The 15,552-nt window shown below is 36.4% G+C and overlaps 1 protein-coding gene across 4 annotated transcripts in view; it reads right to left on the bottom strand.

The window, feature by feature from the left end:
• Positions 1-15,552, bottom strand: part of Agmo (alkylglycerol monooxygenase) — a 309,056-nt gene that overhangs the window by 187,768 nt on the left and 105,736 nt on the right. For all 4 annotated transcript variants that reach the window (XM_028768813.1, XM_028768814.1, XM_028768815.1 and 1 more), the window contains exon 5: positions 6,621-6,716. In XM_028768813.1, coding sequence (XP_028624646.1) covers positions 6,621-6,716 — 96 coding nt within the window. The remainder of the gene's footprint in view (positions 1-6,620; positions 6,717-15,552) is intronic.

Below are 15,552 nucleotides of genomic sequence, written 5' to 3'. Positions count from 1 at the left end.
ACTAAGAAGTCTGTTGAGAGTTTGTGTCACTAAAAATGCAAAGAACCTTCTCCCATTATATCTTAACAATATGGCTGCCTAAACAACACCTGTGAAATACACTGCACCATACTAGGTCATATACATACAAGTAACAGTACATGAAATGACAAAGCTGATTTTGTGTATTTAGGCATAATATATATTCAAAAACCCTTGAATTCAAGATAGAATAAGGCAAGAATAAGGGTAGGAGTTAGAAGGGAGACATTAGAGGGAGGAAGTGATTAATTATAGTATAATATTAAAAATATACTGTTTGATTGTCAAGATTAAAAACTGTATATGGCAACACTTTTCTTAAAGAACAAAGTTAGACTACTGTCCTGTCCTTAAGAACTATTCTAAAACAAGCCTCTGACTGACATGTACAGTAATGTGTTCAGAAGAAACCATCCCCAAACCTTTAAAATATAGTTTCGTTATAGTGTTGTTCCCTTTTGGTCATTGTCCACTCCTTGAAGTTGCTCTACTTTGCAATAAACACTGCCCATCTTCTCTGCTGTACCCTGTGTACCTTGTCTGACTTCTTAAAATAGAGTTCACAAGAGATGAAAACTAAGCAAGATCCTTATAACATTAGCCTTCAAAAATGGAAGGAGAAAAGGATAACTTAAGGTTATGTCTAGTAAAGTAGGGTAGAGAGAGAAAGCCCAACCATTTCCTTGAACATTACTGTATGGAAGAGACAGGTTGACACAAACAATTAAACATCAACAATATGGCTAATAGTGACATCAATTCTGATGTTGCAGTGTAGCCTCAAACACTCTTCAAATTGTCCTGGGACGAGCTGCTTCTCATCAGATAATTGTTACTTTGAGCTTCAGTTTGGGAGAGGGTTCAACATTGGTTGTGTGTCTGAGAAGCTACTTTTTTTTTCCCCTAGAGTCCACTATGAAATCCGATTTAGAACAATGAGTGGAGACTTTAAACTGTTTCCCCAAGGCTGCAGAACTTGACATCTTAAGAGTTTGTAGTAAAAATGCTCTATTTACTCTTACCTTTGTGCTTTTAGCCTTGAGGAATGAGAGATTATATAATACAGAATATAGAGACTTAGGGTTGATTAATAGGACAGTGTAAAGAGGCAATCAGGAGTCTAAAAGGCATAGGAAGTGAAAATATCATCCTTTTATACTGATGTTAGTTACTTTCAAGATACGCTTGAAGACTCCAGCATTTTGGTAAAAGCAGTTTCTAAGAGAATCTTAAATAACTGTCATGTTATTAGATCCATAAATAAATGACAAATGACATTTATGTGAATTTGGAAAAAAAACATGGATGGAAAATGGCTACCAAATTAAGAGTACCTCCTATTCTTGCAAATGAGTTACACATTAGGTGGATCATGACTGCCTATAATTCCAGTTCTAGGGAGCTAAACACCTTCTCACCTCCAGGGGCATATAGACATATGTGGTGTCCATGCCGAGAAGCAGGAATACTTACATATGACTTAATATTTTAAAATTCATAACTAGAAAAATCATCACTGACAGAAAAAAGGACAAGAGAATGAGAGTTGCTAAGAGAAAAAAAAACTTAAGAGGCAAAGGCTGTGAGAAGATGCCTGTAACTTGCTCTAGCTTGTGCCTTCTTACTGAGATGCAACTATAGGATAAAAAGTTTTCTTCCACATTATTCCTGAAAAAATGTAATAGAGACTTTTAAACAAATTTCATAAACTATACCAAAACTCTTGTTACAAATTATGGTTATCAGTAAAGTGAAATAATTGTGGAACGGAATATAAGTAAACAATGAAAGAGTTTATGAAAACAAAAGTCTCATAGATAATCAATTTCTTTTTAATAAAGTGAAGACCATCCAGTAGATAAAACTGTTTGGAGTGAGTGTATACCTGCATAAGGCACTGTATTCAATGCAAAGAACAATGAACGGATTGTGATGCATATGCTATATGCCTAAATGACACATATTTAAACTTAATATAAACTGAAAGGTAAAGGTTAAACTTTTGAAAGTTCTAAATGAAATTTAAGCAGAACATGCTTCAAGATTTGTGGTAGAGAAAGACTAAAAAATAATGCCACACACACAAATGACACAATACAGGAAATCTGAGCTAAAGAAGCTAAGCAGACTCAACATTCTTCAAAGGCTTCAGTTTAGTATTATAAAACTCTTTCAATCACGATTCCAATCTTCAACAATATCAAAGCATTAAATTAATCCTGTATAGCTTTCCACTTTTCAAGCATGGCAACAGATTATGAGATAATCTACATTAATCCAGGTTATTCACACTTATCTCATGATGGAGCAGCTAAAGTATAATACCACTATTGCATAAGGAATGGAAATTTATAACCATGAATGTCATCTGTATAAAACTGTGCCTTGTTGGGAGCCGCCACGAGAGCTGACAAAGTCCGCCATCGCTAGGTGGCGCTGTCGCCCGTAATTCTTCCTAGTACCAAGTAAACTGCGCATGTGCCATGGTAAGCCCGCCAAAGCTAAGCCCATCCCACGGCGTTTGGCGCGCTACGAGTAAGCAGCCAATCAGGGGGTGAATACCCCGCTCTGGGGTATATAGGCAGTGCTTTCCCACGCCTTCTCGTCTTCTACCACCATTTTGGTTTATGGGAATAAACGTGTTTCTACGGAAGGATTCTAGTGTGTGTGTGTGTTCGTGTGTGTGTATGGTTTCGCCGGCGAGACTACATGGGCGCGCCCCGCACAGTGCCTGTTTTGTATTCATCCATTTGCAGAAAAAGAGCACACCAGGTTTGTGTTGCTAAGAACTGAGATCCATGAAAAGTAAAAAAATTGTTAGACATTAAAAACTAAGCAACAGCTCAGTGTTGCGTGTGTACCCTTAATCCTAGCACTCTGGGAAGAGTGTCAGATGGATCTCTGTGAGTTTTAGTCCACACTGTTCTACATGGTGAGTTACAGGACAACCAAGGCTATCCTGAGACACTTAACCACTTCCTCTTCAAGAATCATACACACATACACACACAAACACACACACACACACACATACACACTAACAGAATAGAATGTTGAAGCAAGCCAATCTTTTGTAACTTTCCAATAAAGATAGGACCAAGATACTTTTGTTTCTTTGGTAAAAGAATTCACAGTAAAAATATTTGTCTATGACTTAATTTTTGCCTTATACATGTTCTATGAAATGTTTTGTGTTCTTTTATTCTTTTCTCACATTGTCATATGTAATGATTTGAAAAAAGCTGAATGTTTCCTTTAAAAAAAAAATCAGTGTCTCTTTACATAGTTTTCCCTTCTTTAAGAACCAAACTGTAAGCCAGGCGGTGGTGGCGCACGCCTTTAATCCCAGCACTTGGGAGGCAGAGGCAGGCGGATTTCTGAGTTTGAGGCCAGCCTGGTCTACAGAGTGAGTTCCAGGACAGCCAGGGCTATACAGAGAAACTCTTTCTCAAAAAACAAAACAAAACAGAACAAAAAAACAACCAACCAAACAAACAAAAAAAAGAACCAAACTTTAAGGATGGTAGAGAATAAACTTCTGTTTATGAATGTACCAGGCCATGTGGACAATACAATGCCTGCAGCTCATACAAGGTCTTTTAATAGAGAGTCACTTCCATGATGCGGGACATTAGAGTGTGCAAGAAGCTTTGAGGGCTAACAGAATTTTAGTCATAATGTGCAGTTTGATAAACAGAAACTATTAAGGTTTTACCTTTATTATGTGTGGTAACATTTAAAAACAATTAGATTTTTTGTGATTGTGTGTTTGTGTATGTGTGGATGTGGGTGTGGGTGTCCCAGATCTCATGTGGAGGTCTAAAGACATCTTGCTTAAATAAGTTCTACAATGGATTTTGGTGATCAAACCCATATGATCAGGATTGGAGATTCAGGCTATGTTAACTTCTAGTTTACAAAGAAAGACAAGCACATGTTGAAAATATATTCTTGAAGTATGGGCCTTGAATTCCTGATCTTTCCAAGACTTTAAAAATGAATGGGTGTTGAATTCTGTCTAATGCATTTTCAGCATCTAATGTGATGAACATGTGTTTTTTTTTCCTTTAAGTTTGTTTATATAGTGAATTACGTTGATAGATTTCCATATATTGAGCCATCCCTGCATTCCTGAGATGAAGCCTGCTTGATGGTGGTGAATGATCATTTTGATGTGTTCTTGAGTATTTTTGCATCAATATTCATAAGGGAAATTGGTCTGAAGTTCTCTTTCTTTGTGGGGTCTTTGTATGGTTTTGAGATCAGTGTAACTGTGGCTTCATAGAATGAATTAGGTAGCGTTTCTTCTGCTTCTATTTTGTGGAATAGTTTGAAGAGTATTGGTATTAGATCTTCTAACCCAGAATTGCTCCAGTCTAAAGGAAATACAGGGACAAAGAGTTGAACAGAGATTGAAGGAAAGGCCATCCAGAGAGTGCCCCACCTGGGGGTCCATTCCATAAGCAGCCACCAAACCAAGACACTATTGCTGATGCAAAGAAGTGCTTGCTGACAGGAGCCTGATATATCTGTGAAGGCTTGAGGTGGGAGTGGGTGGGTGGGGAGCACCCTCATAGAAGCAGGTTGAGGGGGGATGGGATAGGAGGTTTCCAGGAGAGAAACCAGGAAGTGAGATAACATTTGAAATGTAAATAAATAAAATAACCAATACAAATTTAAAAACAAAAATATATTCTTTTAAATTAAATCTCTGTGGGAGATGGAGAGATTGTGCGTGATTAAGAGTACTCATTACTTTGCAGAGGACTGGAATTAAGCTCCCAGCAATCAAATCATGTCAACCAAATGTCTGTAACTCCCTAAACTTTTAACCTTCTCAGAAACTTCATGCATGGTGTACAAACATACACTCAAGCACACACACGTACACACAAACATGTGTGCACACATGCACACACATACATATAAAATTAAATACATAAATATTTAAGTACTAGAAAGAAAATTAGATTTTCCCCTACCAGATGTCTATTTAATTTCTCTGTCTCTAGACTCCATCAGCACCAGAAGCCTTTTGAATTTTCTCCTGAATAATCCTCTTACTTGTAAACACATGAAAGCATGCTGTCTGTAATTTCACAGCTGCAGAAATTTTCAGAAATAAATTCATAGCTTATAACATAACCCAAAAAATCCAAAATTCAAACAATAAGTTCATGAAATGGGGGCATGCCTCTCACACAATTCACCTAAGGTGACTCTTTTTGGTAAAGTTCCTGAAAAAATATTAAGTACAAATGTGATAGCCTCCAACACAATGCTACTCAGCTGGAAAGCCATGCGCCTAGCAGAACTGGTCTCGAAAAAATTCCCCACTGATTTTTGGTCTGCACTTTTTTTCTGAGATGGCACATGAGCCTTTGTTCAAGGATTTCTTGGTGAAACATGGAAAGGTAGAAGTTCCTTGGGTATCACTGATGCGTATCCTAACTAATGGCTGACCAGACACAAGGAATGCCCTTGGGCAGAGACCTTGTAAAAATGTTATTCTCCTTTAACCCCTCCACGTAAATCAGCAGAGCACTTCCTTTTTCTGATTTAAACAAATTTGGTCTTTGACCTCTAGAGCCAGATCTCACCTCAACTCATTCAGATGGTTATAATATAAGCTGTTTGATGTATGTTAAGTATCATAAAACAAATAGTACTTCATGACAGATCATCAAATAATACATATATGTCCAAAATCAAGGTAGCAGTGTCTATATCCCAATGATGGCAGTATGAAATCCTGCAGATAATATGATGCTTCTGTGTGCCAAGATTTGGCATCTGGTACAGCTGTGCCTACTGATGCTGTTCACAGCACAGCACTGCACCACATATCAATATGCTCACTGTGAGAACTTCACAAGGCTGCCAATAAATACAAATGCTTAAAAGATTTCTCCTATGTGTGTAGCAATTTTTCTGGGTCTGTGATATGTCTATATTTTGCAACAAAACCAAGACAAATAGTTTATAAGCCAAGTGGTTGCTTAATGTAAACATCTAAGCCTGAATATCTGAAAGTCTCTAGAAAACCTGAGAAGTTGTGTATTCAGTTTTCCAGAGAAAACAAAATAAAATCCTAACAATATATTGAAGAAATTTAAGCAAAACACAATCATTGTAATTAAAGATAAGTACAGTACCAACATTTTTTCTTAGTTTCTGAAAATGTTAAAATACTAAACATCTTTTCTAGTAATCACACACACACACATACACACACACTCTCTCTCACTTCTATCTTTAAATTGAAATGGATTTCAACATCTCTGCTTTAGTAATGTTTAATGAACTGTAATACAGGGAGATATTGTAGCAAATATAGTATTAAACTATTTTGGTACTTAATAGTTCAAAAATTGTTTTATTTAATTGGGACCAACTGGCTTCATTGCATCTTATAAACTTTGCAATATATATTAAGAATAAAAGGAATAAAAATGAACAGATGTTTCTCCTTAAAGAAGGCAACTATGATTTTTCTTACACAATAAATCAGCAGCAAATACATTTCTAGGACATTGCTTGAGGCTGTTTTGGTATAAAATTTTTAGCACACACACATACACACACTCTCTCATACTTACCTCTGTGTGGATCCAAAATTGGTAGAGGAGATTGAATTGAATATGAACAGCAAACACTGAAGGTGGTATGAAAAGGGCCATGGGACAGTAGAAAACCTTTAAAAGAAAGAAACCACCTACATTACTTTATAATCATGTGTCCTCAACTATAATAATGTTCCTTCTTCAGCAAACATAATTTTCCATGTAATATATTTTGTGATATTAATTTTTCACATAGTGATAGGTTTGCAAATACTAGTCTTCTATTTGGCATTTAACACTTTTTAATTAAAATATCACATGCTCTGTGTTATTTCCTTTTAATATGTGTTTTCTGGAAGTAAAATGGCTGCTTATACTGCACAAATACTTTAATGAAGCAAAACTGTAAAGCACATGCCTTTGTACCTTGACCACTCCCAAATGCTCAGTTATTACCTGGTTTTTTTCAATAATAAAATGCAATTATTACAAAAGAGAGTGCATGACATATTGAAAGAATAGAAGGCTTTCCATTTTAATGTGTATATGATTGATTAAAAGTAAAATATCTCTTCATTTTTTATCCAAGTTATTGAGGCAGGAAGTGCAATGGGAGGACAGTGGAAATCGTTTCAGGGGTTAAGATTTTTCTTTTCTTTCTTTTTTTTATTGGATGTTTTATTTACATTTCATATGTTGTCCTCTTACCCCATCCCCCACCCACCCAGGAACCCCCTATCCCCTCACCCCTCCTCCTGCTTCTCTGCGGATGTAACCCCTACCTACCCCCCAACTCCCACCTCCCCACCCTCAAATTCTCATCCAATGGAGCGTCCAGCCTTCATGAGGTCAAGGATCTCTTCTTCCACCTATGCCCAGCAGGGCCCTCCACTCTTACATATACAGCTGAAGCCATGGATCCCTCCCTAAGTGCTCCCAGGCTGGTGGTTTAGACCCTGGGAGTTCTGCTTGATTGGTATTATTGCTCTCCTCATGGGGCCACAAAACCTTTCAGCTCCAGTGGTCTTCACTCTAACTCCTCCATTGGAAACCCCATGATCAGTTCAATGTCTAGTTGTGAGCATCTGCCTCTGAATATGTCAGACTCTTGCAGACCTCTGAGGAGACATCTATATCAGGCTCTTATCAGCATGCACTTCCTGACTTCCACATCATCATCTACCTTTGGTGACTGCACATGGGATGGATACCCAGGTAGAATGGTCTTCAGACGGCCCCTTCTTCAGTTTCTGTCCCTCACTTTGTCTCCATATTTGCTCCCTTGAGTATTTTGTTGCTCCTTCTAAGAAGGACTGAACCACCCCCACTTGGTCTTCCTTCTTCATGAGCTTCATGTGGCCTGTGATTTGAATCTTGGGCATTTCAAGGTTCTGAGCTAATATCCAATAATCAGTGAGTAAATACCATGTGTGTTCTTTTGTGATTGGCTTACCTCACTCAGGATGATAATTTCTAGTTCCATGCATTTACCTAGGAAACTCTCGATTTCATTGTTTTTAGTAGCTGAGTAATATTCAATTGTGTAAATGCACCACATTTTTTGAATCCATTCCTCAGTTGAAGGACATCTGGGTTCCTTCCAGCTCCTGGCTATTATAAATAAGGCTGCTATGAACATAGTTGAGCATATTACCTTGTTATATGTTCGAGCATCTTCTGGGTATATGCCTAGGAGTGGTATAGCTGGATCCTCAGGTAATGCCATGTCCAATTTTCTGAGGAACCGCCAGACTGATTTCCAAAGTGGTTGCACCATCTTGCTGTCCACCAACAATAGACGAGTGTTCCTCTTTCTCCATACCCTCGCCAGCATCTACTATCACCTGAGTTTTTAATCTTAGCCATTCTGACTGGTGTGAGATGGAATCTCAGGGTTGTTTGGATTTGCATTTCCCTGACAACTAAGGATACTGAACATTTCTTTAGGTGCTTCTCGGCCATTCAAGTTTCCTCAGTTGAAAATTCTTTGTTAAGTTGAAATTCATTTTTAATAGGGTAATTTGGTTGTCTGGAGTCTAATTTCTTGAGCTCTTTGTATATATTGGATATTAGCCCTCTATCAGATGTAGGATTGGTAAAGATCTTTTCCCAATTTGTTGGTTGTCATTTTGTCCTATTGACAGTGTCCTTTGCCTTACAGAAACTTTGCAATTTTATGAAGTCCCATTTGATCAATTCTTGATCTTAGAGCATATGCCATTGGTGTTCTGTTCAGGAACTTTTCCCCTGTGCCCAAGTATTCGAGGCTCTTCCCCACCTTCTCTTCTATTAGTTTCAGTGTATCTGATAGATTTTTTCTGAGGATGGAAATCTCCTTGCCCTGGAAAACCAGCTTTTCCTTAAACCTCAGAACTGCTTAGAATTAAATAACCAGTGTGATTTGTTGTGGTCTCCTAACAGCTTGTTCCTGTGACCAGTTTTATGTGGTCAAAACTGTTTCCTTGAAAAAAACAATCCAGAAGAACCAAATCAGTATCTGAAGAATCTCTCTTCTGCTTTACATTTCTGATCTTATTTAATCCATGTTTCTAAAAATGCTGCATATTTTTAAAACTTTTTCCTAGATGTTATAATTTGATTGCTGAATTATTATAAAGTCTTTGTCTTTATTCAGGCAAATAATCACTTGAAGGATATTTAGTAATTGGTGTGAACTGAAAATTAGACATTAATATCTTATTATATTCTGAATTTAAGTCAACTAAAATAAATGCTTTTATATTTTAGTGGCAAGCAGGATCCATTTTATGATATTTCAATAGATTTAGAAGCAATGGATCAAATTAGTAAACAATAAAAGAAAATAGGTTTTTTATTCAAGTGTTCAGCTTCCCAGTCATGGGCTCACCATAGACTACGTTATAAAAGTAAAAAAACAAAAGTTTTAGCTCACAGGGCTCCTCATATTTGTAAAGATCAAAATTGCTAGAAATATAGTTGTCCAGCTAGTTCCAAACATTCTATAGTAGTGTACAATATAATGTAGTATATTGCATAAAGCCTTAATAAAAAGAATGGGAAATGGCTTACGTTGGATATTCAATAAATAGCATTTTGTAAAGACACTGTCTGGCAGATTAGCATTCAATGTACTTTACATTCTCCAAAACTGTAGAGAAATAATGTTATGACAATGACAGCTGTTGTAGAAAGAGGGGTTCTATGGCTATTTTAAATATGTGCTTGTTCCAGAAAAGAACTTTTGCAATTTCTTCATGCTCATGTGAAACAAAGCCCATCAGTTTGTAGTGTTTTTTTTTTTTTGATGAGTTTTCCACAGGATTAGACCTCCTTTAAAAAGTGCCAGATGACTCTTACCATGAATTTTAATTCAGTTTTTCTCCTCTAGGCAACAATCTGAGCACCTGGTACACGCTAAGCACACACCCTGTCCTATGCTAGGTGTGGCAGTCTTGCTGTTTGTGACACTGTTTTTTTTTTGTTATTGTTGTTGTTGTTTGTTTGTTTTCCTATGTTGCTCAGGCTGATCTAGAAGTATTAATCTAACTACCATTACCTCAAAGTGCTGACATTTCAGCGATGTATTACTTTGCTAAGCTGAAACTCCTCATTTTTTTAATGAGATTTAAAAGGAAGCTTGGGTACTAATTTACATTAACAGAATAACAATTCTTTGTGATTAACACCAGGTTGCAAAGGAAACTAATTATACAAAAAAAGGTTCTAATCCTCTTGATTGCAAGTGAACCTGTAAATGTGGTCTAAGAATAAGAATCCTTTACTTCCTCTTCCTTCATGTCCTCCTCCGCTTTTATCTTTTATCTTTTTTCTGTTGTTGTGGCTGTTTTGCATATAAACCAAAGGACTAAACCCTATTCCTCAGTGGAGTGATGGACTTACACCTCCAGCTCACTTATCTTCCAGCTCTAAACTTGGAATCAGTTTAACTGCTTCTTCTACTATCAATCCTTAAATGTACTTAATGACTTGGAAAAAAAAATCCTCCTCTTCCTACTCTGTTAGTGCCTGGGACAGAGGGCAAAGTGCTTATTTACTAAATAACTAAGTTTCTTCCTAGCACTCACCCCAATGCTAATCTGACTCCAGGGTTTAAATAACACTGTTTACATTGGGTTGACTATTCTATGAGTTAATTAATGTACAATAGGACCATTATAGAACTATATGCATGAACAGCGAGGATAAGACAAAGTACAGTCTCAGTCCAGCAGAGATAATTCAGTGTAGTTTGTACTTCTGCAAGCCAGTAGCAGAACAGTAGTTGAGTATTGGCATCTTGAAGCAATAAACAAATGGTGTATGGGAGGATTATAAGTATTGTGACATTGTTGCACTTGTTGAAAGTAGTGCTGTTAAAAAAAAAAAAGAAAGATAGAAAAGAAAGTAGTACTGTAAAAGCCTAGACTGTGGAAGGCTTGGACAGATGTCAGAGAGACCAGGAAGCAAGAGACAGGAAGCAGATGTAACAGAGGAGTAAGATCTAGGAGGAGCATATATTTCCTAAAGAAATAATGAATCACTTCCAGTTATCAGTCTTTAATGTGTTTGTATCTTGGTATAGAAAAGAAATTAGATTGGATAAAGAAAAGAAAAAAATTGAGTGACTCAATGAGTGATGGGAGTAATTTAAAATCATTTTAAGTAGTTGTTGTAAAGCGATTTTAATCCAACAACTGTAGCTGCTCTGGAATGGGATCACATCTTCTAGGTCTGTATGAAATACATATACAACCTTAGTACACATCTTTAATCCCAAACAATGAAAGTAAGGTTGATTTGTAGAAGGAAGCAGCCATGCTTGAAGGTGACATCTAATTGAGGCACAGACAAATTGACAAATCATAGAAAAATTTGACAGAGATGGAGCACACCAAACTCTCAGGAGAACAGAAAGAGGCTACTAAGAGCAGCATAGGGAGAGTCAGGAGTGGAAAGCAGTTCAATGAGTGCAGTTCAGTTGAGCTCAGGCAATGTAGTGGAGTTCAGTCAGTTTAATTCAGTTCCATTCAGTTCACTTGAGTCAGTACAGTAGAGTTGAGTTCCTATGTGAGTTCAATACAGGTCAGCTGAGACAACTGAAGCCAGAGAATAAGAAGGAGCCAGAAGGTTAGAACAAATTGTCAGAGTTCTTTTGAGCAGAGCAATTCAGTCAAAAGCCAAGAAAAGCCAGATTGACTCAGTCAATTTGGAGAGGGTTTTGAGTTAGATTGAAGCAGTCAGGCAGAGATCAGAAAGAGCTAGAAAGGGTGATCTTATTCAGTAGTAAGTCTCTGAGATGAAAATTATTATCTGGAGAATTATTTATTTTTACAAATTTTTCAGAAAGTAATATCCACTGTTAAATACATCCAAGAGAGAAAAAATAAGAAGAGCAATATAGTCAAATTAAGCATCAAACAAGAGATGAATGTTATCTTTAAAAGTAGAATAAAAGGATATGTTCAACTCTGGCATGACTTACTAGAAGATGTGAATAGGAGTAGAAAGAGAAAAACTTCACATTTCTCTGCAGTCTTTCAAAAAGGCCATGCATGAGGTAACAGTAACCAGAGCTTGAAGGGACTGAAATTCTAGAAAGATTTCCCAAGAACAAAGAAGAGAAACCAAAGAAGTTTCATGTTGGCTTTACAGCTTACTGAGCACTTAGAGGGTTTTTCTATGTCTGGAAGCCCAGGTCAGAGTAGGGGGCCACACACAGCATAGCCAGCTGAAGGACTACCAACATACCACACCTAATGGTAGGTGTGCAGAGTATGGATGAATAGATGATTCTTCATGCCCCAAGAATTTCAATGTGGACTAAAATAGTACATGCATTTTGCTAATCATGGGAAGGAAGCATCTGAGGTTGCCTATGATACAAGATAGGTGCATACAGGCAGACCTGGGAAGAAAATCAGGCCTTGGAGGACACTTAGCTACTAGTAAACTGCTAAGTCAAAGAGCCAAACTTTAAGTATATACAAGTTTTATCATTTATTACTATTATTTTTTATATTTTGGTAGTTTTTCTTCCTGTATATCTGTGTACAATATATGTGCAGGGTCTAATGAAGCCTTGACCAGTGCCCATGAAGCAAGAAATGGGCTTTGGGTCTTCTGGAACTCCAGGTTGTTGTAGGCTCGCATGTGATTGCCAGGAATCGAAACCCAGTCATCTAGAAGAGTAATCAGTGCTGTTAACCACTGAAGTCTTGTCAGTTCCTAGTATATTTATTTAAGAGACAATAAACAGAGAAACAAAGCTTTCAGGGCCTAAGGATTCTAAGTAGTTTAAGTCTTTGACATCTTCTAGAAGTTTCAACGTTTATAGTATTATCTGTAAAAAAAGCTTGTTTTTTTTTTTCCTTCAGAAGACACTAAAAATTAGTGAGTCAAGTAGTGTGTCCACATTCCTCAAGTCCATGTTAACAGAAAAAGCCAAATCCTTCATTACAGGTACAGAGCACTAACATTTGTATTTAAAATATATTTGCTACCAGTGTGATATTCCATACCTATACCCTAGCAAAGAGAATACTGTGGTGGACAGATGAATGGAGATTTAAAGGCCATCCTTTGGTTCACATTTATGCAATGCCAACTCCAGCAATTGGAAAAATAGAAAGTATGAGAAAATAAAAAGACCCTGCACTATTGCATGCAATATAACAAATCCAGTATTATATATGAGAAATGTACTAGAGAAGTCTCCAAGAATGTCTCGGCCACTATTTAGGGTGGCCTTGAATTAACCATGTATGAAAGCAGAGAAAATATTAAGAGCTGTATTTCATCTTCACTACCACTAAGACTTAAACACTGATTGATTGGTTCAAAGTGGCAATTGAACTAGACAAGAAATTTAGATATCTTTTACGTTTGTGTGTGTGTGTGTGTGAATACATATACACATACTCAATCATATGCACATGTATTATATACATATGCACATCCACATGTGCCCATATACATATACTTTCATATGCCAATATATATATATGTGTGTGTGTGTGTGTGTGTGTGTGTGTGTGTATGGTGGTTTTTTTTGTATTTTTTCTTACTATTTCCTAAAAATATTGAATATTCCTTACTTTTATCAGAAATTATACAAGTATCATATATTTTTTACCTATTCTATAATGTACATTAAAATACTTCTGAAAGTAAATTGCTTTTGTTCACTAACTTAATATGAAAAAAAGCCCTTTCCTCCTGCAAGTTGCCTTTATTTGTAGTGTTTAGCATAGCAAGAAAATAAAACTAAAATAGCCCTTGACGAGGTTGGAGTTAAAGGTTTGGGGGATGAAATCTTCAGAGGTAAAAATTTATTTTCCTTATATTTTACTAAATGTGCAGCTACCAATGGTATCACTGCTGATGATAAATTTGATCATGGTTGGCTATTTGCTTTATTCTAAAACTATTCTTTTTCCATACTCCTCTAGTACCTGAAGGTACCTCCCCCTCCCAATCTCCCTCCCTTTCTCCCTCTCCCTCCCTTCTTCCCTCCCTCCCTCTGTCCCAACCAAGTCTTTTTTTAAAATTTTTCTTTCAATTCATTCATTTGCTTGTTTTAGAACAGAGTCGAGCTGTGTATTTCTAACTGACCTAATATTTACTATACAGGCCAAGTTGGCCTTGAAATCATGGTAATAATCCTGCCTCATTCTCCCAAGTTTTGTGACTGCAGATAAAGGTGGTACATCTGGCTTTCCCTTTACGTTTTGAGCACATATACAGTTGTACATTAAATGTAAAACTGTAGCTCCTACACATATCATCCATCATAGTGTTAGAAAAAGAAGGCCAGACCTGGTGGCTCGGGCTGGAGGCAGAGCCAGGTTGATATCTCTGAGTTCAAGACTGGCCTGGTCTATAAAAGTTCCAGACCAGCCTGAGCTACAAAGAGAGACACGGCCTCAAAACAACAACAGAAGGAAGTGATCATTCTGATATAATTAAAGATTATAAAATATCCAAGCTATTGTTCTAAAAAACATTTAGTACATGTACAAGAAATGCATTAACATGTATAATACAAAATTAAAATTCATAAATTATACATTTATAGCAGTATATTATAAATAAAATGACACTCAATTTAATAGTATTATATAAATTGCAGCTCTTTTATGTGAGTAATATGAGGCTTAAAATTGACTTTAAAATACAAATAGCACGCTTATAAATTCTAGAAAATGGAATTATTATCTTTAATTGCTTCACATGACAGGTCTGCCACTTTAACTTTCACGATAATATGAAAGAAATATTTTCTGAGCTTAATTTTGCTCTTCATTTCACGCACCAATTTTCTTTTCAAAGACATGACCCATTTATTATTTGTTCTAAAATACAGAGTTGCCTTGGTAACTTTCAAATTATAGGCCTTCTATAACTGCTGATGAGGAATCTCACAGATAATTCAAGGAAAAGAAAAAGATTTTTAATCAGACTTTAATTTCAATACATTCAATATAGTTCAGAATAATCAATATGTTGGAGAAGGGACCCAAAAGTGCTGGTCATGAACGAGGCTGCCTTATGCCCCTTACCTTCATTTTTCCACGTGTCTCTTTCTACATCAACCCTCTTCAAAGAGCTAGCAATTTGTGAAATAATTTTGTGACTCATTTCCAAATTCATCACACTTTTTTCTGTCTGTGATAGAGTAATATAAGATGTTTGACTTTTGAGAACAAATGTATGAAACTCATTTTGCTTGGATTTGTACTCATTTTTAAATTTAAATATATGGATTTTTAAATTTATGTTATTTTATTTGGAAATGATTAAAACAGTACTAAACTTCAGAGACAATGGATATCATTAACTTAGGTATCATCAGTTTATTATAAAAGGGAGGCATGGGAATTATTTAGATGGTGAAATAGTTCAGAATGTTATTGGATTGGGCAACTTCATGGGACACCATTTCAACAATGATTTTAGTCCACATACTTTCCAATATTGTCATCATCTC

Source organism: Grammomys surdaster, unplaced genomic scaffold (assembly GCF_004785775.1).
Source record: "Grammomys surdaster isolate TR1022 unplaced genomic scaffold, NIH_TR_1.0 188, whole genome shotgun sequence".
In the NCBI taxonomy this organism is placed as follows: domain Eukaryota; kingdom Metazoa; phylum Chordata; class Mammalia; order Rodentia; family Muridae; genus Grammomys; species Grammomys surdaster.
Note: the sequence above shows the minus strand (reverse complement) of the source record. Positions and strands in the feature narration are given on the sequence as shown.